Here is a 22,815-nt window from a genome sequence, read left to right as displayed (position 1 = left end):
TAGTTTAGGTGGAAACTAGAGAGTCAACTGTAGTTTAGCTGTAAACTGGTTAGCCAACAGAAGTTTAGGTGAAAACTGGTGAACCAACAGTAGTTTAGGTGGAAACTGGTGAGCCAACAGTAGTTTAGGTGGAAACTGGTGAGCCAACAGTAGTTTAGCTGGAAACTGGTGAGCCAACAGTAGTTTAGGTGGAAACTGGTGAACCCACAGTAGTTTAGCTAGAAACTGGTGAGCCAACAGTAGTTTAGGTGGAAACTGGTGAGCCAACAGTAGTTTAGGTGGAAACTGGTGAACCAACAGTAGTTTCGGTGGAAACTAGAGAGTCAACAGTAGTTTAGGTGGAAACTGGTGAGCCAACAGTAGTTTAGGTGGAAACTAGAGAGTCAACAGTAGTTTAGGTTGAAACTGGTGAGCCAACAGTAGTTTAGCTGGAAACTAGAGAGTCAACAGTAGTTTAGGTGGAAACTGGTGAGCCAACAGTAGTTTAGCTGGAAACTGGTGAGTCAACAGTAGTTTAGGTGGAAACTGGTGAGCCAACAGTAGTTTAGCTGGAAACTGGTGAGCCAACAGTAGTTTAGGTGGAAACTGGTGAACCCACAGTAGTTTAGCTGGAAACTGGTGAGCCAACAGTAGTTTAGATGGAAACTGGTGAGCCAACAGTAGTTTAGGTGGAAACTAGAGAGTCAACTGTAGTTTAGCTTTAAACTGGTTAGCCAACAGAAGTTTAGGTGGAAACTGGTGAGCCAACAGTAGTTTAGGTGGAAACTGGTGAGCCAACAGTAGTTTAGCTGTAAACTAGAGTCAACAGTAGTTTAGCTGGAAACTGGTTAGCCAACAGAAGTTTAGGTGGAAACTAGAGTCAACAGTAGTTTAGGTGGAAACTGGTGAGCCAACAGTAGTTTAGCTGGAAACTGGTGAGTCAACAGTAGTTTAGGTGGAAACTGGTGAGCCAACAGTAGTTTAGGTGGAAACTGGTGAACCAACAGTAGTTTAGGTGGAAACTGGTGAACCAACAGTAGTTTAGGTGGAAACTAGAGAGTCAACAGTAGTTTAGGTGGAAACTGGTGAGCCAACAGTAGTTTAGCTGGAAACTAGAGAGTCAACAGTAGTTTAGGTGGAAACTGGTGAGCCAACAGTAGTTTAGGTGGAAACTGGTTAGCCAACAGAAGTTTAGGTGGAAACTGGTGAGTCAACAGTAGTTTAGGTGGAAACTGGTGAGCCAACAGTAGTTTAGGTGGAAACTGGTAAGCCAACAGTAGTTTAGGTGGAAACTAGAGAGTCAACTGTAGTTTAGCTGTAAACTGGTTAGCCAACAGAAGTTTAGGTGAAAACTAGAGAGTCAACAGTAGTTTAGGTGGAAACTGGTGAGCCAACAGTAGTTTAGGTGGAAACTGGTGAACCAACAGTAGTTTAGGTGGAAACTGGTGAGCCAACAGTAGTTTAGTTGGAAACTGGTGAGCCAACAGTAGTTTAGCTGGAAACTGGTGAGCCAACAGTAGTTTAGGTGGAAACTGGTGAACCCACAGTAGTTTAGCTGGAAACTGGTGAGCCAACAGTAGTTTAGGTGGAAACTGGTGAGCCAACAGTAGTTTAGGTGGAAACTAGTGAACCAACAGCAGTTTCGGTGGAAACTGGTGAGCCAACAGTAGTTTAGCTGGAAACTAGAGAGTCAACAGTAGTTTAGGTGGAAACTGGTGAGCCAACAGTAGTTTAGGTGAAAACTAGAGAGTCAACAGTAGTTTAGGGGGAAACTGGTAAGCCAACAGTAGTTTAGGTGGAAACTGGTGAACCAACAGTAGTTTAGGTGGAAACTGGTGAGCCAACAGTAGTTTAGGTGGAAACTGGTAGGCCAACAGTAGTTTAGCTGGAAACTGGTGAGCCAACAGTAGTTTAGGTGGAAACTAGTGAACCCACAGTAGTTTAGCTGGAAACTGGTGAGCCAACAGTAGTTTAAGGGGAAACTGGTGAGCCAACAGTAGTTTAGGTGGAAACTGGTGAACCAACAGTAGTTTCGGTGGAAACTGGTGAACCAAGAGTAGTTTAGGTGGAAACTGGTGAGCCAACAGTAGTTTAGGTGGAAACTAGAGAGTCAACAGTAGTTTAGGTGGAAACTGGTGAGCCAACAGTAGTTTAGGTGGAAACGAGAGAGTCAACAGTAGTTTAGGTTGAAACTGGTGAGCCAACAGTAGTTTAGCTGGAAACTAGAGAGTCAACAGTAGTTTAGGTGGAAACTGGTGAGCCAACAGTAGTTTAGCTGGAAACTAGAGAGTCAACAGTAGTTTAGGTGGAAACTGGTGAGCCAACAGTAGTTTAGCTGTAAACTAGAGTCAACAGTAGTTTAGCTGAAACTGGTTAGCCAACTGAAGTTTAGGTGGAAACTAGAGTCAACAGTAGTTTAGGTGGAAACTGGTGAGCCAACAGTAGTTTAGGTGGAAACTGGTGAGCCAACAGTAGTTTAGCTGGAAACTGGTGAGTCAACAGTAGTTTAGGTGGAAACTGGTGAGCCAACAGTAGTTTAGGTGGAAACTGGTGAACCAACAGTAGTTTAGGTGGAAACTGGTGAACCAACAGTAGTTTAGGTGGAAACTAGAGAGTCAACAGTAGTTTAGGTGGAAACTGGTGAGCCAACAGTAGTTTAGCTGGAAACTAGAGAGTCAACAGTAGTTTAGGTGGAAACTGGTGAGCCAACAGTAGTTTAGGTGGAAACTGGTTAGCCAACAGAAGTTTAGGTGGAAACTGGTAAGCCAACAGTAGTTTAGGTGGAAACTAGAGAGTCAACTGTAGTTTAGCTGTAAACTGGTTAGCCAACAGAAGTTTAGGTGAAAACTAGAGAGTCAACAGTAGTTTAGGTGGAAACTGGTGAGCCAACAGTAGTTTAGGTGGAAACTGGTGAACCAACAGTAGTTTAGGTGGAAACTGGTGAGCCAACAGTAGTTTAGGTGGAAACTGGTGAGCCAACAGTAGTTTAGCTGGAAACTGGTGAGCCAACAGTAGTTTAGGTGGAAACTGGTGAACCCACAATAGTTTAGCTGGAAACTGGTGAGCCAACAGTAGTTTAGGTGGAAACTGGTGAGCCAACAGTAGTTTAGGTGGAAACTAGTGAACCAACAGCAGTTTCGGTGGAAACTGGTGAGCCAACAGTAGTTTAGCTGGAAACTAGAGAGTCAACAGTAGTTTAGGTGGAAACTGGTGAGCCAACAGTAGTTTAGGTGAAAACTAGAGAGTCAACAGTAGTTTAGGGGGAAACTGGTAAGCCAACAGTAGTTTAGGTGGAAACTGGTGAACCAACAGTAGTTTAGGTGGAAACTGGTGAGCCAACAGTAGTTTAGGTGGAAACTGGTAGGCCAACAGTAGTTTAGCTGGAAACTGGTGAGCCAACAGTAGTTTAGGTGGAAACTAGTGAACCCACAGTAGTTTAGCTGGAAACTGGTGAGCCAACAGTAGTTTAGGGGGAAACTGGTGAGCCAACAGTAGTTTAGGTGGAAACTGGTGAACCAACAGTAGTTTCGGTGGAAACTGGTGAACCAACAGTAGTTTAGGTGGAAACTGGTGAGCCAACAGTAGTTTAGGTGGAAACTAGAGAGTCAACAGTAGTTTAGGTGGAAACTGGTGAGCCAACAGTAGTTTAGGTGGAAACGAGAGAGTCAACAGTAGTTTAGGTTGAAACTGGTGAGCCAACAGTAGTTTAGCTGGAAACTAGAGAGTCAACAGTAGTTTAGGTGGAAACTGGTGAGCCAACAGTAGTTTAGCTGGAAACTAGAGAGTCAACAGTAGTTTAGGTGGAAACTGGTGAGCCAACAGTAGTTTAGCTGTAAACTAGAGTCAACAGTAGTTTAACTGAAACTGGTTAGCCAACAGAAGTTTAGGTGGAAACTAGAGTCAACAGTAGTTTAGGTGGAAACTGGTGAGCCAACAGTAGTTTAGGTGGAAACTGGTGAGCCAACAGTAGTTTAGCTGGAAACTGGTGAGTCAACAGTAGTTTAGGTGGAAACTGGTGAGCCAACAGTAGTTTAGGTGGAAACTGGTGAACCAACAGTAGTTTAGGTGGAAACTGGTGAACCAACAGTAGTTTAGGTGGAAACTAGAGAGTCAACAGTAGTTTAGGTGGAAACTGGTGAGCCAACAGTAGTTTAGCTGGAAACTAGAGAGTCAACAGTAGTTTAGGTGGAAACTGGTGAGCCAACAGTAGTTTAGGTGGAAACTAGAGAGTCAACTGTAGTTTAGCTGTAAACTGGTTAGCCAACAGAAGTTTAGGTGAAAACTAGAGAGTCAACAGTAGTTTAGGTGGAAACTGGTGAGCCAACAGTAGTTTAGGTGGAAACTGGTGAACCAACAGTAGTTTAGGTGGAAACTGGTGAGCCAACAGTAGTTTAGGTGGAAACTGGTGAGCCAACAGTAGTTTAGCTGGAAACTGGTGAGCCAACAGTAGTTTAGGTGGAAACTGGTTAGCCAACAGAAGTTTAGGTGGAAACTGGTAAGCCAACAGTAGTTTAGGTGGAAACTAGAGAGTCAACTGTAGTTTAGCTGTAAACTGGTTAGCCAACAGAAGTTTAGGTGAAAACTAGAGAGTCAACAGTAGTTTAGGTGGAAACTGGTGAGCCAACAGTAGTTTAGGTGGAAACTGGTGAACCAACAGTAGTTTAGGTGGAAACTGGTAAGCCAACAGCAGTTTAGGTGGAAACTAGAGAGTCAACTGTAGTTTAGCTGTAAACTGGTTAGCCAACAGAAGTTTAGGTGGAAACTAGAGAGTCAACAGTAGTTTAGGTGGAAACTGGTGAGCCAACAGTAGTTTAGGTGGAAACTGGTGAACCAACAGTAGTTTAGGTGGAAACTGGTGAGCCAACAGTAGTTTAGCTGGAAACTGGTGAGCCAACAGTAGTTTAGGTGGAAACTGGTGAACCCACAGTAGTTTAGCTGGAAACTGGTGAGCCAACAGTAGTTTAGGTGGAAACTGGTGAGCCAACGGTAGTTTAGGTGGAAACTAGTGAACCAACAGTAGTTTCAGTGGAAACTGGTGAACCAACAGTAGTTTAGGTGGAAACTGGTGAGCCAACAGTAGTTTAGGTGGAAACTAGAGAGTCAACAGTAGTTTAGGTGGAAACTGGTGAGCCAACAGTAGTTTAGGTGGAAACTAGAGAGTCAACAGTAGTTTAGGTTGAAACTGGTGAGCCAACAGTAGTTTTGGTGGAAACTGGTGAGCCAACAGTAGTTTAGCTGGAAACTACAGAGTCAACAGTAGTTTAGGTGGAAACTGGTGAGCCAACAGTAGTTTATCTGTAAACTAGAGTCAACAGTAGTTTAGCTGGAAACTGGTTAGCCAACAGAAGTTTAGGTGGAAACTAGAGTCAATAGTAGTTTAGGTGGAAACTGGTGAGCCAACAGTAGTTTAGGTGGAAAGTGGTGAGCCAACAGTAGTTTAGCTGGAAACTGGTGAGTCAACAGTAGTTTAGGTGGAAACTGGTGAGCCAACAGTAGTTTAGGTGGAAACTGGTGAACCAACAGTAGTTTAGGTGGAAACTGGTGACCCAACAGTAGTTTAGGTGGAAACTAGAGAGTCAACAGTAGTTTAGTTGGAAACTGGTGAGCCAACAGTAGTTTAGCAGGAAACTAGAGAGTCAACAGTAGTTTAGGTGGAAACTGGTGAGCCAACAGTAGTTTAGGTGGAAACTGGTTAGCCAACAGAAGTTTAGGTGGAAACTGGTGAGTCAACAGTAGTTTAGGTGGAAACTGGTGAGCCAACAGTAGTTTAGGTGGAAACTGGTGAGCCAACAGTAGTTTAGCTGGAAAATGGTTAGCCAACAGTAGTTTAGGTGGAAACTGGTGAGCCAACAGTAGTTGAGGTGGGAACTGGTGAACCAACAGTAGTTTAGGTGGAAACTGGTGAACCAACAGTAGTTTAGGTGGAAACTGGTGAGCCAACAGGAGTTTAGGTGGAAACTGGTGAGCCAACAGTAGTTTAGCTGGAAACTAGAGAGTCAACAGTAGTTTAGGTGGAAACTGGTGAGCCAACAGTAGTTTAGGTGAAAACTAGAGAGTCAACAGTAGTTTAGGTGGAAACTGGTGAACCAACAGTAGTTTAGGTGGAAACTGGTGAGCCAACAGGAGTTTAGGTGGAAACTGGTGAGCCAACAGTAGTTTAGCTGGAAACTGGTGAGCCAACAGTAGTTTAGGTGGAAACTGGTGAACCCACAGTAGTTTAGCTGGAAACTGGTGAGCCAACAGTAGTTTAGGTGGAAACTGGTGAGCCAACAGTAATTTAGGTGGAAACTGGTGAACCAACAGTAGTTTCGGTGGAAACTGGTGAACCAACAGTAGTTTAGGTGGAAACTGGTGAGCCAACAGTAGTTTAGGTGGAAACTAGAGAGTCAACAGTAGTTTAGGTGGAAACTGGTGAGCCAACAGTCGTTTAGGTGGAAACTAGAGAGTCAACAGTAGTTTAGGTTGAAACTGGTGAGCCAACAGTAGGTTAGCTGGAAACTAGAGAGTCAACAGTAGTTTAGGTGGAAACTGGTGAGCCAACAGTAGTTTAGCTGGAAACTAGAGAGTCAACAGTAGTTTAGGTGGAAACTGGTGAGCCAACAGTAGTTTAGCTGTAAACTAGAGTCAACAGTAGTTTAGCTGGAAACTGGTTAGCCAACAGAAGTTTAGGTGGAAACTAGAGTTAACAGTAGTTTAGGTGGAAACTGGTGAGCCAACAGTAGTTTAGGTTGAAACTGGTGAGCCAACAGTAGTTTAGCTGGAAACTGGTGAGGCAACAGTAGTTTAGGTGGAAACTGGTGAGCCAACAGTAGTTTAGGTGGAAACTGGTGAGCCAACAGTAGTTTAGGTGGAGACTGGTGAGCCAACAGTAGTTTAGGTGGAAACTAGAGAGTCAACAGTAGTTTAGGTGGAAACTGGTGAGCCAACAGTATTTTAGCTGGAAACTAGAGAGTCAACAGTAGTTTAGGTGGAAACTGGTGAGCCAACAGTAGTTTAGGTGGAAACTGGTTAGCCAACAGAAGTTTAGGTGGAAACTGGTGAGCCAACAGTAGTTTAGCTGGAAACTAGAGAGTCAACAGTAGTTTAGGTGGAAACTGGTGAGCCAACAGTAGTTTATCTGTAAACTAGAGTCAACAGTAGTTTAGCTGGAAACTGGTTAGCCAACAGAAGTTTAGGTGGAAACTAGAGTCAATAGTAGTTTAGGTGGAAACTGGTGAGCCAACAGTAGTTTAGGTGGAAAGTGGTGAGCCAACAGTAGTTTAGCTGGAAACTGGTGAGTCAACAGTAGTTTAGGTGGAAACTGGTGAGCCAACAGTAGTTTAGGTGGAAACTGGTGAACCAACAGTAGTTTAGGTGGAAACTGGTGACCCAACAGTAGTTTAGGTGGAAACTAGAGAGTCAACAGTAGTTTAGTTGGAAACTGGTGAGCCAACAGTAGTTTAGCTGGAAACTAGAGAGTCAACAGTAGTTTAGGTGGAAACTGGTGAGCCAACAGTAGTTTAGGTGGAAACTGGTTAGCCAACAGAAGTTTAGGTGGAAACTGGTGAGTCAACAGTAGTTTAGGTGGAAACTGGTGAGCCAACAGTAGTTTAGGTGGAAACTGGTGAGCCAACAGTAGTTTAGCTGGAAAATGGTTAGCCAACAGTAGTTTAGGTGGAAACTGGTGAGCCAACAGTAGTTGAGGTGGGAACTGGTGAACCAACAGTAGTTTAGGTGGAAACTGGTGAACCAACAGTAGTTTAGGTGGAAACTGGTGAGCCAACAGAAGTTTAGGTGGAAACTGGTGAGCCAACAGTAGTTTAGCTGGAAACTAGAGAGTCAACAGTAGTTTAGGTGGAAACTGGTGAGCCAACAGTAGTTTAGGTGAAAACTAGAGAGTCAACAGTAGTTTAGGTGGAAACTGGTGAACCAACAGTAGTTTAGGTGGAAACTGGTGAGCCAACAGGAGTTTAGGTGGAAACTGGTGAGCCAACAGTAGTTTAGCTGGAAACTGGTGAGCCAACAGTAGTTTAGGTGGAAACTGGTGAACCCACAGTAGTTTAGCTGGAAACTGGTGAGCCAACAGTAGTTTAGGTGGAAACTGGTGAGCCAACAGTAATTTAGGTGGAAACTGGTGAACCAACAGTAGTTTCGGTGGAAACTGGTGAACCAACAGTAGTTTAGGTGGAAACTGGTGAGCCAACAGTAGTTTAGGTGGAAACTAGAGAGTCAACAGTAGTTTAGGTGGAAACTGGTGAGCCAACAGTCGTTTAGGTGGAAACTAGAGAGTCAACAGTAGTTTAGGTTGAAACTGGTGAGCCAACAGTAGGTTAGCTGGAAACTAGAGAGTCAACAGTAGTTTAGGTGGAAACTGGTGAGCCAACAGTAGTTTAGCTGGAAACTAGAGAGTCAACAGTAGTTTAGGTGGAAACTGGTGAGCCAACAGTAGTTTAGCTGTAAACTAGAGTCAACAGTAGTTTAGCTGGAAACTGGTTAGCAAACAGAAGTTTAGGTGGAAACTAGAGTTAACAGTAGTTTAGGTGGAAACTGGTGAGCCAACAGTAGTTTAGGTTGAAACTGGTGAGCCAACAGTAGTTTAGCTGGAAACTGGTGAGTCAACAGTAGTTTAGGTGGAAACTGGTGAGCCAACAGTAGTTTAGGTGGAAACTGGTGAGCCAACAGTAGTTTAGGTGGAGACTGGTGAGCCAACAGTAGTTTAGGTGGAAACTAGAGAGTCAACAGTAGTTTAGGTGGAAACTGGTGAGCCAACAGTATTTTAGCTGGAAACTAGAGAGTCAACAGTAGTTTAGGTGGAAACTGGTGAGCCAACAGTATTTTAGCTGGAAACTAGAGAGTCAACAGTAGTTTAGGTGGAAACTGGTGAGCCAACAGTAGTTTAGGTGGAAACTGGTTAGCCAACAGAAGTTTAGGTGGAAACTGGTGAGTCAACAGTAGTTTAGGTGGAAACTGGTGAGCCAACAGTAGTTTAGGTGGAAACTGGTGAGCCAACAGTAGTTTAGGTGGAAACTAGAGAGTCAACTGTAGTTTAGCTGTAAACTGGTTAGCCAACAGAAGTTTAGGTGGAAACTGGTGAGTCAACAGTAGTTTAGGTGGAAACTGGTGAGCCAACAGTAGTTTAGGTGGAAACTGGTGAGCCAACAGTAGTTTAGGTGGAAACTGGTGAGCCAACAGTAGTTTAGCTGGAAACTGGTGAGCCAACAGTAGTTTAGCTGGAAACTAGAGAGTCAACAGTAGTTTAGGTGGAAACTGGTGAGCCAACAGTAGTTTAGCTGGAAACTGGTGAGCCAACAGTAGTTTAGGTGGAAACTGGTGAGCCAACAGTAATTTAGGTGGAAACTGGTGAACCAACAGTAGTTTCGGTGGAAACTGGTGAGCCAACAGTAGTTTAGCTGGAAACTAGAGAGTCAACAGTAGTTTAGGTGGAAACTGGTGAGCCAACAGTAGTTTAGCTGTAAACTAGAGTCAACAGTAGTTTAGCTGGAAACTGGTTAGCCAACAGAAGTTTAGGTGGAAACTAGAGTTAACAGTAGTTTAGGTGGAAACTGGTGAGCCAACAGTAGTTTAGGTTGAAACTGGTGAGCCAACAGTAGTTTAGCTGGAAACTGGTGAGTCAACAGTAGTTTAGGTGGAAACTGGTGAGCCAACAGTAGTTTAGGTGGAAACTGGTGAGCCAACAGTAGTTTAGGTGGAGACTGGTGAGCCAACAGTAGTTTAGGTGGAAACTAGAGAGTCAACAGTAGTTTAGGTGGAAACTGGTGAGCCAACAGTATTTTAGCTGGAAACTAGAGAGTCAACAGTAGTTTAGGTGGAAACTGGTGAGCCAACAGTATTTTAGCTGGAAACTAGAGAGTCAACAGTAGTTTAGGTGGAAACTGGTGAGCCAACAGTAGTTTAGGTGGAAACTGGTTAGCCAACAGAAGTTTAGGTGGAAACTGGTGAGTCAACAGTAGTTTAGGTGGAAACTGGTGAGCCAACAGTAGTTTAGGTGGAAACTGGTGAGCCAACAGTAGTTTAGGTGGAAACTAGAGAGTCAACTGTAGTTTAGCTGTAAACTGGTTAGCCAACAGAAGTTTAGGTGGAAACTGGTGAGTCAACAGTAGTTTAGGTGGAAACTGGTGAGCCAACAGTAGTTTAGGTGGAAACTGGTGAGCCAACAGTAGTTTAGGTGGAAACTGGTGAGCCAACAGTAGTTTAGCTGGAAACTGGTGAGCCAACAGTAGTTTAGCTGGAAACTAGAGAGTCAACAGTAGTTTAGGTGGAAACTGGTGAGCCAACAGTAGTTTAGGTGAAAACTAGAGAGTCAACAGTAGTTTAGGTGGAAACTGGTGAGCCAACAGTAGTTTAGGTGGGAACTGGTGAACCAACAGTAGTTTAGGTGGAAACTGGTGAGCCAACAGTAGTTTAGCTGGAAACTGGTGAGTCAACAGTAGTTTAGGTGGAAACTGGTGAGCCAACAGTAGTTTAGGTGGAAACTGGTGAACCAACAGTAGTTTAGGTGGAAACTGGTGAACCAACAGTAGTTTAGGTGGAAACTAGAGAGTCAACAGTAGTTTAGGTGGAAACTGGTGAGCCAACAGTAGTTTAGCTGGAAACTAGAGAGTCAACAGTAGTTTAGGTGGAAACTGGTGAGCCAACAGTAGTTTAGGTGGAAACTAGAGAGTCAACTGTAGTTTAGCTGTAAACTGGTTAGCCAACAGAAGTTTAGGTGAAAACTAGAGAGTCAACAGTAGTTTAGGTGGAAACTGGTGAGCCAACAGTAGTTTAGGTGGAAACTGGTGAACCAACAGTAGTTTAGGTGGAAACTGGTGAGCCAACAGTAGTTTAGGTGGAAACTGGTGAGCCAACAGTAGTTTAGCTGGAAACTGGTGAGCCAACAGTAGTTTAGGTGGAAACTGGTGAACCCACAGTAGTTTAGCTGGAAACTGGTGAGCCAACAGTAGTTTAGGTGGAAACTGGTGAGCCAACAGTAGTTTAGGTGGAAACTAGTGAACCAACAGCAGTTTCGGTGGAAACTGGTGAGCCAACAGTAGTTTAGCTGGAAACTAGAGAGTCAACAGTAGTTTAGGTGGAAACTGGTGAGCCAACAGTAGTTTAGGTGAAAACTAGAGAGTCAACAGTAGTTTAGGGGGAAACTGGTAAGCCAACAGTAGTTTAGGTGGAAACTGGTGAACCAACAGTAGTTTAGGTGGAAACTGGTGAGCCAACAGTAGTTTAGGTGGAAACTGGTAGGCCAACAGTAGTTTAGCTGGAAACTGGTGAGCCAACAGTAGTTTAGGTGGAAACTAGTGAACCCACAGTAGTTTAGCTGGAAACTGGTGAGCCAACAGTAGTTTAGGGGGAAACTGGTGAGCCAACAGTAGTTTAGGTGGAAACTGGTGAACCAACAGTAGTTTCGGTGGAAACTGGTGAACCAACAGTAGTTTAGGTGGAAACTGGTGAGCCAACAGTAGTTTAGGTGGAAACTAGAGAGTCAACAGTAGTTTAGGTGGAAACTGGTGAGCCAACAGTAGTTTAGGTGGAAACGAGAGAGTCAACAGTAGTTTAGGTTGAAACTGGTGAGCCAACAGTAGTTTAGCTGGAAACTAGAGAGTCAACAGTAGTTTAGGTGGAAACTGGTGAGCCAACAGTAGTTTAGCTGGAAACTAGAGAGTCAACAGTAGTTTAGGTGGAAACTGGTGAGCCAACAGTAGTTTAGCTGTAAACTAGAGTCAACAGTAGTTTAGCTGAAACTGGTTAGCCAACAGAAGTTTAGGTGGAAACTAGAGTCAACAGTAGTTTAGGTGGAAACTGGTGAGCCAACAGTAGTTTAGGTGGAAACTGGTGAGCCAACAGTAGTTTAGGTGGAAACTGGTGAGTCAACAGTAGTTTAGGTGGAAACTGGTGAGCCAACAGTAGTTTAGGTGGAAACTGGTGAACCAACAGTAGTTTAGGTGGAAACTGGTGAACCAACAGTAGTTTAGGTGGAAACTAGAGAGTCAACAGTAGTTTAGGTGGAAACTGGTGAGCCAACAGTAGTTTAGCTGGAAACTAGAGAGTCAACAGTAGTTTAGGTGGAAACTGGTGAGCCAACAGTAGTTTAGGTGGAAACTGGTTAGCCAACAGAAGTTTAGGTGGAAACTGGTAAGCCAACAGTAGTTTAGGTGGAAACTAGAGAGTCAACTGTAGTTTAGCTGTAAACTGGTTAGCCAACAGAAGTTTAGGTGAAAACTAGAGAGTCAACAGTAGTTTAGGTGGAAACTGGTGAGCCAACAGTAGTTTAGGTGGAAACTGGTGAACCAACAGTAGTTTAGGTGGAAACTGGTAAGCCAACAGCAGTTTAGGTGGAAACTAGAGAGTCAACTGTAGTTTAGCTGTAAACTGGTTAGCCAACAGAAGTTTAGGTGGAAACTAGAGAGTCAACAGTAGTTTAGGTGGAAACTGGTGAGCCAACAGTAGTTTAGGTGGAAACTGGTGAACCAACAGTAGTTTAGGTGGAAACTGGTGAGCCAACAGTAGTTTAGCTGGAAACTGGTGAGCCAACAGTAGTTTAGGTGGAAACTGGTGAACCCACAGTAGTTTAGCTGGAAACTGGTGAGCCAACAGTAGTTTAGGTGGAAACTGGTGAGCCAACGGTAGTTTAGGTGGAAACTAGTGAACCAACAGTAGTTTCAGTGGAAACTGGTGAACCAACAGTAGTTTAGGTGGAAACTGGTGAGCCAACAGTAGTTTAGGTGGAAACTAGAGAGTCAACAGTAGTTTAGGTGGAAACTGGTGAGCCAACAGTAGTTTAGGTGGAAACTAGAGAGTCAACAGTAGTTTAGGTTGAAACTGGTGAGCCAACAGTAGTTTTGGTGGAAACTGGTGAGCCAACAGTAGTTTAGCTGGAAACTACAGAGTCAACAGTAGTTTAGGTGGAAACTGGTGAGCCAACAGTAGTTTATCTGTAAACTAGAGTCAACAGTAGTTTAGCTGGAAACTGGTTAGCCAACAGAAGTTTAGGTGGAAACTAGAGTCAATAGTAGTTTAGGTGGAAACTGGTGAGCCAACAGTAGTTTAGGTGGAAAGTGGTGAGCCAACAGTAGTTTAGCTGGAAACTGGTGAGTCAACAGTAGTTTAGGTGGAAACTGGTGAGCCAACAGTAGTTTAGGTGGAAACTGGTGAACCAACAGTAGTTTAGGTGGAAACTGGTGACCCAACAGTAGTTTAGGTGGAAACTAGAGAGTCAACAGTAGTTTAGTTGGAAACTGGTGAGCCAACAGTAGTTTAGCAGGAAACTAGAGAGTCAACAGTAGTTTAGGTGGAAACTGGTGAGCCAACAGTAGTTTAGGTGGAAACTGGTTAGCCAACAGAAGTTTAGGTGGAAACTGGTGAGTCAACAGTAGTTTAGGTGGAAACTGGTGAGCCAACAGTAGTTTAGGTGGAAACTGGTGAGCCAACAGTAGTTTAGCTGGAAAATGGTTAGCCAACAGTAGTTTAGGTGGAAACTGGTGAGCCAACAGTAGTTGAGGTGGGAACTGGTGAACCAACAGTAGTTTAGGTGGAAACTGGTGAACCAACAGTAGTTTAGGTGGAAACTGGTGAGCCAACAGGAGTTTAGGTGGAAACTGGTGAGCCAACAGTAGTTTAGCTGGAAACTAGAGAGTCAACAGTAGTTTAGGTGGAAACTGGTGAGCCAACAGTAGTTTAGGTGAAAACTAGAGAGTCAACAGTAGTTTAGGTGGAAACTGGTGAACCAACAGTAGTTTAGGTGGAAACTGGTGAGCCAACAGGAGTTTAGGTGGAAACTGGTGAGCCAACAGTAGTTTAGCTGGAAACTGGTGAGCCAACAGTAGTTTAGGTGGAAACTGGTGAACCCACAGTAGTTTAGCTGGAAACTGGTGAGCCAACAGTAGTTTAGGTGGAAACTGGTGAGCCAACAGTAATTTAGGTGGAAACTGGTGAACCAACAGTAGTTTCGGTGGAAACTGGTGAACCAACAGTAGTTTAGGTGGAAACTGGTGAGCCAACAGTAGTTTAGGTGGAAACTAGAGAGTCAACAGTAGTTTAGGTGGAAACTGGTGAGCCAACAGTCGTTTAGGTGGAAACTAGAGAGTCAACAGTAGTTTAGGTTGAAACTGGTGAGCCAACAGTAGGTTAGCTGGAAACTAGAGAGTCAACAGTAGTTTAGGTGGAAACTGGTGAGCCAACAGTAGTTTAGCTGGAAACTAGAGAGTCAACAGTAGTTTAGGTGGAAACTGGTGAGCCAACAGTAGTTTAGCTGTAAACTAGAGTCAACAGTAGTTTAGCTGGAAACTGGTTAGCCAACAGAAGTTTAGGTGGAAACTAGAGTTAACAGTAGTTTAGGTGGAAACTGGTGAGCCAACAGTAGTTTAGGTTGAAACTGGTGAGCCAACAGTAGTTTAGCTGGAAACTGGTGAGGCAACAGTAGTTTAGGTGGAAACTGGTGAGCCAACAGTAGTTTAGGTGGAAACTGGTGAGCCAACAGTAGTTTAGGTGGAGACTGGTGAGCCAACAGTAGTTTAGGTGGAAACTAGAGAGTCAACAGTAGTTTAGGTGGAAACTGGTGAGCCAACAGTATTTTAGCTGGAAACTAGAGAGTCAACAGTAGTTTAGGTGGAAACTGGTGAGCCAACAGTAGTTTAGGTGGAAACTGGTTAGCCAACAGAAGTTTAGGTGGAAACTGGTGAGCCAACAGTAGTTTAGCTGGAAACTAGAGAGTCAACAGTAGTTTAGGTGGAAACTGGTGAGCCAACAGTAGTTTATCTGTAAACTAGAGTCAACAGTAGTTTAGCTGGAAACTGGTTAGCCAACAGAAGTTTAGGTGGAAACTAGAGTCAATAGTAGTTTAGGTGGAAACTGGTGAGCCAACAGTAGTTTAGGTGGAAAGTGGTGAGCCAACAGTAGTTTAGCTGGAAACTGGTGAGTCAACAGTAGTTTAGGTGGAAACTGGTGAGCCAACAGTAGTTTAGGTGGAAACTGGTGAACCAACAGTAGTTTAGGTGGAAACTGGTGACCCAACAGTAGTTTAGGTGGAAACTAGAGAGTCAACAGTAGTTTAGTTGGAAACTGGTGAGCCAACAGTAGTTTAGCTGGAAACTAGAGAGTCAACAGTAGTTTAGGTGGAAACTGGTGAGCCAACAGTAGTTTAGGTGGAAACTGGTTAGCCAACAGAAGTTTAGGTGGAAACTGGTGAGTCAACAGTAGTTTAGGTGGAAACTGGTGAGCCAACAGTAGTTTAGGTGGAAACTGGTGAGCCAACAGTAGTTTAGCTGGAAAATGGTTAGCCAACAGTAGTTTAGGTGGAAACTGGTGAGCCAACAGTAGTTGAGGTGGGAACTGGTGAACCAACAGTAGTTTAGGTGGAAACTGGTGAACCAACAGTAGTTTAGGTGGAAACTGGTGAGCCAACAGAAGTTTAGGTGGAAACTGGTGAGCCAACAGTAGTTTAGCTGGAAACTAGAGAGTCAACAGTAGTTTAGGTGGAAACTGGTGAGCCAACAGTAGTTTAGGTGAAAACTAGAGAGTCAACAGTAGTTTAGGTGGAAACTGGTGAACCAACAGTAGTTTAGGTGGAAACTGGTGAGCCAACAGGAGTTTAGGTGGAAACTGGTGAGCCAACAGTAGTTTAGCTGGAAACTGGTGAGCCAACAGTAGTTTAGGTGGAAACTGGTGAACCCACAGTAGTTTAGCTGGAAACTGGTGAGCCAACAGTAGTTTAGGTGGAAACTGGTGAGCCAACAGTAATTTAGGTGGAAACTGGTGAACCAACAGTAGTTTCGGTGGAAACTGGTGAACCAACAGTAGTTTAGGTGGAAACTGGTGAGCCAACAGTAGTTTAGGTGGAAACTAGAGAGTCAACAGTAGTTTAGGTGGAAACTGGTGAGCCAACAGTCATTTAGGTGGAAACTAGAGAGTCAACAGTAGTTTAGGTTGAAACTGGTGAGCCAACAGTAGGTTAGCTGGAAACTAGAGAGTCAACAGTAGTTTAGGTGGAAACTGGTGAGCCAACAGTAGTTTAGCTGGAAACTAGAGAGTCAACAGTAGTTTAGGTGGAAACTGGTGAGCCAACAGTAGTTTAGCTGTAAACTAGAGTCAACAGTAGTTTAGCTGGAAACTGGTTAGCAAACAGAAGTTTAGGTGGAAACTAGAGTTAACAGTAGTTTAGGTGGAAACTGGTGAGCCAACAGTAGTTTAGGTTGAAACTGGTGAGCCAACAGTAGTTTAGCTGGAAACTGGTGAGTCAACAGTAGTTTAGGTGGAAACTGGTGAGCCAACAGTAGTTTAGGTGGAAACTGGTGAGCCAACAGTAGTTTAGGTGGAGACTGGTGAGCCAACAGTAGTTTAGGTGGAAACTAGAGAGTCAACAGTAGTTTAGGTGGAAACTGGTGAGCCAACAGTATTTTAGCTGGAAACTAGAGAGTCAACAGTAGTTTAGGTGGAAACTGGTGAGCCAACAGTATTTTAGCTGGAAACTAGAGAGTCAACAGTAGTTTAGGTGGAAACTGGTGAGCCAACAGTAGTTTAGGTGGAAACTGGTTAGCCAACAGAAGTTTAGGTGGAAACTGGTGAGTCAACAGTAGTTTAGGTGGAAACTGGTGAGCCAACAGTAGTTTAGGTGGAAACTGGTGAGCCAACAGTAGTTTAGGTGGAAACTAGAGAGTCAACTGTAGTTTAGCTGTAAACTGGTTAGCCAACAGAAGTTTAGGTGGAAACTGGTGAGTCAACAGTAGTTTAGGTGGAAACTGGTGAGCCAACAGTAGTTTAGGTGGAAACTGGTGAGCCAACAGTAGTTTAGGTGGAAACTGGTGAGCCAACAGTAGTTTAGCTGGAAACTGGTGAGCCAACAGTAGTTTAGCTGGAAACTAGAGAGTCAACAGTAGTTTAGGTGGAAACTGGTGAGCCAACAGTAGTTTAGCTGGAAACTGGTGAGCCAACAGTAGTTTAGGTGGAAACTGGTGAGCCAACAGTAATTTAGGTGGAAACTGGTGAACCAACAGTAGTTTCGGTGGAAACTGGTGAGCCAACAGTAGTTTAGCTGGAAACTAGAGAGTCAACAGTAGTTTAGGTGGAAACTGGTGAGCCAACAGTAGTTTAGCTGTAAACTAGAGTCAACAGTAGTTTAGCTGGAAACTGGTTAGCCAACAGAAGTTTAGGTGGAAACTAGAGTTAACAGTAGTTTAGGTGGAAACTGGTGAGCCAACAGTAGTTTAGGTTGAAACTGGTGAGCCAACAGTAGTTTAGCTGGAAACTGGTGAGTCAACAGTAGTTTAGGTGGAAACTGGTGAGCCAACAGTAGTTTAGGTGGAAACTGGTGAGCCAACAGTAGTTTAGGTGGAGACTGGTGAGCCAACAGTAGTTTAGGTGGAAACTAGAGAGTCAACAGTAGTTTAGGTGGAAACTGGTGAGCCAACAGTATTTTAGCTGGAAACTAGAGAGTCAACAGTAGTTTAGGTGGAAACTGGTGAGCCAACAGTATTTTAGCTGGAAACTAGAGAGTCAACAGTAGTTTAGGTGGAAACTGGTGAGCCAACAGTAGTTTAGGTGGAAACTGGTTAGCCAACAGAAGTTTAGGTGGAAACTGGTGAGTCAACAGTAGTTTAGGTGGAAACTGGTGAGCCAACAGTAGTTTAGGTGGAAACTGGTGAGCCAACAGTAGTTTAGGTGGAAACTAGAGAGTCAACTGTAGTTTAGCTGTAAACTGGTTAGCCAACAGAAGTTTAGGTGGAAACTGGTGAGTCAACAGTAGTTTAGGTGGAAACTGGTGAGCCAACAGTAGTTTAGGTGGAAACTGGTGAGCCAACAGTAGTTTAGGTGGAAACTGGTGAGCCAACAGTAGTTTAGGTGGAAACTGGTGAGCCAACAGTAGTTTAGCTGGAAACTAGAGAGTCAACAGTAGTTTAGGTGGAAACTGGTGAGCCAACAGTAGTTTAGGTGAAAACTAGAGAGTCAACAGTAGTTTAGGTGGAAACTGGTGAGCCAACAGTAGTTTAGGTGGGAACTGGTGAACCAACAGTAGTTTAGGTGGAAACTGGTGAGCCAACAGTAGTTTAGGTGGAAACTGGTGAGCCAACAGTAGTTTAGCTGGAAACCGGTGAGCCAACAGTAGTTTAGGTGGAAACTGGTGAACCCACAGTAGTTTAGCTAGAAACTGGTGAGCCAACAGTAGTTTAGGTGGAAACTGGTGAGCCAACAGTAGTTTAGGTGGAAACTGGTGAACCAACAGTAGTTTCGGTGGAAACTAGAGAGTCAACAGTAGTTTAGGTGGAAACTGGTGAGCCAACAGTAGTTTAGGTGGAAACTAGAGAGTCAACAGTAGTTTAGGTTGAAACTGGTGAGCCAACAGTAGTTTAGCTGGAAACTAGAGAGTCAACAGTAGTTTAGGTGGAAACTGGTGAGCCATCAGTAGTTTAGCTGGAAACTAGAGAGTCAACAGTAGTTTAGGTGGAAACTGGTGAGCCAACAGAAGTTTAGGTGGAAACTGGTGAGTCAACAGTAGTTTAGGTGGAAACTGGTGAGCCAACAGTAGTTTAGGTGGAAACTGGTGAGCCAACAGTAGTTTAGCTGGAAACTGGTGAGTCAACAGTAGTTTAGGTGGAAACTGGTGAGCCAACAGTAGTTTAGCTGGAAACTGGTGAGCCAACAGTAGTTTAGGTGGAAACTGGTGAACCCACAGTAGTTTAGCTGGAAACTGGTGAGCCAACAGTAGTTTAGGTGGAAACTGGTGAGCCAATAGTAGTTTAGGTGGAAACTAGAGAGTCAACTGTAGTTTAGCTGTAAACTGGTTAGCCAACAGAAGTTTAGGTGGAAACTGGTGAGTCAACAGTAGTTTAGGTGGAAACTGGTGAGCCAACAGTAGTTTAGGTGGAAACTGGTGAGCCAACAGTAGTTTAGGTGGAAACTGGTGAGCCAACAGTAGTTTAGCTTGAAACTGGTGAGCCAACAGTAGTTTAGCTGGAAACTAGAGAGTCAACAGTAGTTTAGGTGGAAACTGGTGAGCCAACAGTAGTTTAGGTGAAAACTAGAGAGTCAACAGTAGTTTAGGTGGAAACTGGTGAGCCAACAGTAGTTTAGGTGGAAACTGGTGAACCAACAGTAGTTTAGGTGGAAACTGGTGAGCCAACAGTAGTTTAGGTGGAAACTGGTGAGCCAACAGTAGTTTAGCTGGAAACTGGTGAGACAACAGTAGTTTAGGTGGAAACTGGTGAACCCACAGTAGTTTAGCTAGAAACTGGTGAGCCAACAGTAGTTTAGGTGGAAACTGGTGAGCCAACAGTAGTTTAGGTGGAAACTGGTGAACCAACAGTAGTTTCGGTGGAAACTAGAGAGTCAACAGTAGTTTAGGTGGAAACTGGTGAGCCAACAGTAGTTTAGGTGGAAACTAGAGAGTCAACAGTAGTTTAGGTTGAAACTGGTGAGCCAACAGTAGTTTAGCTGGAAACTAGAGAGTCAACAGTAGTTTAGGTGGAAACTGGTGAGCCAACAGTAGTTTAGCTGGAAACTAGAGAGTCAACAGTAGTTTAGGTGGAAACTGGTGAGCCAACAGAAGTTTAGGTGGAAACTGGTGAGTCAACAGTAGTTTAGGTGGAAACTGGTGAGCCAACAGTAGTTTAGGTGGAAACTGGTGAGCCAACAGTAGTTTAGCTGGAAACTGGTGAGTCAACAGTAGTTTAGGTGGAAACTGGTGAGCCAACAGTAGTTTAGGTGGAAACTGGTGAACCAACAGTAGTTTAGGTGGAAACTGGTGAGCCAACAGTAGTTTAGCTGGAAACTAGAGAGTCAACAGTAGTTTAGGTGGAAACTGGTGAGCCAACAGTAGTTTAGGTGGAAACTGGTTAGCCAACAGAAGTTTAGGTGGAAACTGGTGAGCCAACAGTAGTTTAGGTGGAAACTGGTGAGCCAACAGTAGTTTAGGTGGAAACTAGAGAGTCAACTGTAGTTTAGCTGTAAACTGGTTAGCCAACAGAAGTTTAGGTGGAAACTGGTGAACCAACAGTAGTTTAGGTGGAAACTGGTGAGCCAACAGTAGTTTAGGTGGAAACTAGAGAGTCAACAGTAGTTTAGGTGGAAACTGGTGAGCCAACAGTAGTTTAGCTGGAAACTAGAGAGTCAACAGTAGTTTAGGTGGAAACTGGTGAGCCAACAGTAGTTTAGGTGGAAACTGGTTAGCCAACAGTAGTTTAGGTGGAAACTGGTGAGCCAACAGTAGTTTAGGTGGAAACTGGTGAGCCAACAGTAGTTTAGGTGGAAACTGGTGAGCCAACAGTAGTTTAGGTGGGAACTGGATAGCCAACAGAAGTTTCCACCACAGTGTAAACCCAGTTTCAAACACCCTACCTGCATCACCATAGTGACACTGGCCATGAGCTCTTTTAAGGAATTCTTAGAAAACACACACACAATCCCTGGTAGAAGGTCACCTTCGAAATCCATAAACCACTTCAGTGCTGCCCTTCAGCCTGTACCTTGTCCCTTGACCTTACCTAAGGCTGAGCCCCAATCGTCCCCAGCTCTACGGCTAGGGTCAAATGTCACCCACCAGCCGACCTGATGGAGTAATCACAGTCTCTGTGCTTGTGCTGTAAGCTAACAACACTCCACTGCAGACCTATGATTAACTGGAGAGCTGCGTGGACTGGGCTAGTGAGGCTACTGAGCCAAAGGCTCAAGAGAGACTGTGTTGGAGGTGTGCAGAGGAAGGGAGTGGGGTGGTTTCTTCTATTCAGAGCTCTGGAATTCCACACCGGTTGATACAATATGTATGTGTTGATTTATCAAGGTCAAAGTGCTTTATGAAAGGATATGCTTTAGAGGTGAGATGGTGGAGCTTTGCTCATACCTACCTCTCAGCGACTTTAGAAACCTTCATACAGTGTCGGTCCAACTGGCTGTTAAGAAACACAATCTGAACAGGGATGAGGAGGAGAAACAATATAAATCAATATTCAATTATTACGATTAAAACTGGTTTCTAATAGATCTAATAGAACATCCAACATCTAATAGAAAATCTAATAGAACATATAATAGAACATCCAACATCTAATAGAAAATCTAATATCACATCCAACATCTAATAGAACATCTAAAATAACATCCAACATCTAATAGAACATCCAACATCTAATAGAACATCCAACATCTAATAGAACATCTAATATAACATCTAACATCTAATAGAATCTCTAATATAACATCTACCATCTAATAGAACATCTAACATCTAATAGAACATCTAATAGAACATCCAACATCTAATAGAACATCTAATAGAACATCCAACATCTAATAGAACATCTAATAGAACATCTAACATCTAATAGAACATCTAATAGAACATCCAACATCTAATAGAACATCTAACATCTAATAGAACATCCATCATCTAATAGAACATCCAACATCTAATAGAACATCTAATAGAACATCCAACATCTAACAGAACATCAACCATCTAATAGAACATCGAAAATCTAATAGAATATCAACCATCAAATAGAATATCCAACATCTAATAGAACACCCAACATCTAATAGAACATCCAACATCTAATAGAACATCTAATAGAACATCTAATGTAACATCCAACATCTAATAGAACATCTAATAGAAGATCCAGCATCTAGTAGAACATCCAACATCTAATAGAACATCTAACATCTAATAGAACATCTAATGAAACATCCAACATCTAATTGAACATCTAATAGAACATCCAACATCTAATAGAACATCCAACATCTAATAGAACATCTAATAGAACATCCAACATCTAATAGAACATCAAACATCTAATAGAACATCTAATAGAACATCCAACATCTAATAGAACATATAATAGAACATCAAACATCTAATTGAACATCTAATAGAACATCTAACATCTAATAGAACATCTAATAGAACATCCAACATCTAATAGAACATCCAGCATCTAATAGACCATCTAATAGAACATCCAACATCTAATAGAACATCCAACATCTAATAGACCATCTAATAGAACATCCATCATCTAATAGAACATCCAACATCTAATAGAACATCTAATAGAACATCCAACATCTAATAGAACATCCAACATCTAATAGACCATCTAATAGAACATCCAACATCTAATAGACCATCTAATAGAACATCCAACATCTAATAGAACATCAACCATCTAATAGAACATCTAATAGAACATCCAACATCTAATAGACCATCTAATAGAACATCCAACATCTAATAGAACATCCAACATCTAATAGACCATCTAATAGAACATCCAACATCTAATAGAATATCCAACATCTAATAGAACATCCATCATCTAATAGACCATCTAATAGAACATCCAACATCTAATAGAACATCTAATAGAACATCCAACATCTAATAGAACATACAACATCTAACAGAACATCCAACATCTAATAGACCATCTAATAGAACATCCAAAATCTAATAGAACATCCAACATCTAATAGACCATCTAATAGAACATTCAACATCTAATAGACCATCTAATAGAACATCCAACATCTAATAGACCATCTAATAGAACATCCAAAATCTAATAGAACATCCAACATCCAATAGACCATCTAATAGAACATCCAACATCCAATAGACCATCTAATAGAACATCCAACATTTAACAGACCATCTAATAGAACATCCAACATCTAATAGAACATCCAACATCTAATAGAACATCTAATAGAACATCCAAACATCTAACAGAACATCCAACATCTAATAGACCATCTAATAGAACATCCAACATCTAATAGAACATCTAATAGAACATCCAACATCTAATAGACCATCTAATAGAACATCCAACATCTAATAGAACATCCAACATCTAATAG

At 42.9% G+C, this 22,815-nt stretch overlaps 1 protein-coding gene across 1 annotated transcript in view; it reads right to left on the bottom strand.

Moving 5' to 3' along the window:
* The window catches only part of rgs6 (regulator of G protein signaling 6), a 191,707-nt gene that overhangs the window by 54,520 nt on the left and 114,372 nt on the right, over positions 1-22,815 (bottom strand). The window contains exon 12 of the mRNA XM_045721114.2: positions 20,799-20,860. Coding sequence (XP_045577070.1) covers positions 20,799-20,860 — 62 coding nt within the window. The remainder of the gene's footprint in view (positions 1-20,798; positions 20,861-22,815) is intronic.

The sequence above is a fragment of the Salmo salar genome, chromosome 06, assembly GCF_965601325.2.
Source record: "Salmo salar chromosome 06, fSalSal1, whole genome shotgun sequence".
In the NCBI taxonomy this organism is placed as follows: domain Eukaryota; kingdom Metazoa; phylum Chordata; class Actinopteri; order Salmoniformes; family Salmonidae; genus Salmo; species Salmo salar.
Note: the sequence above shows the minus strand (reverse complement) of the source record. Positions and strands in the feature narration are given on the sequence as shown.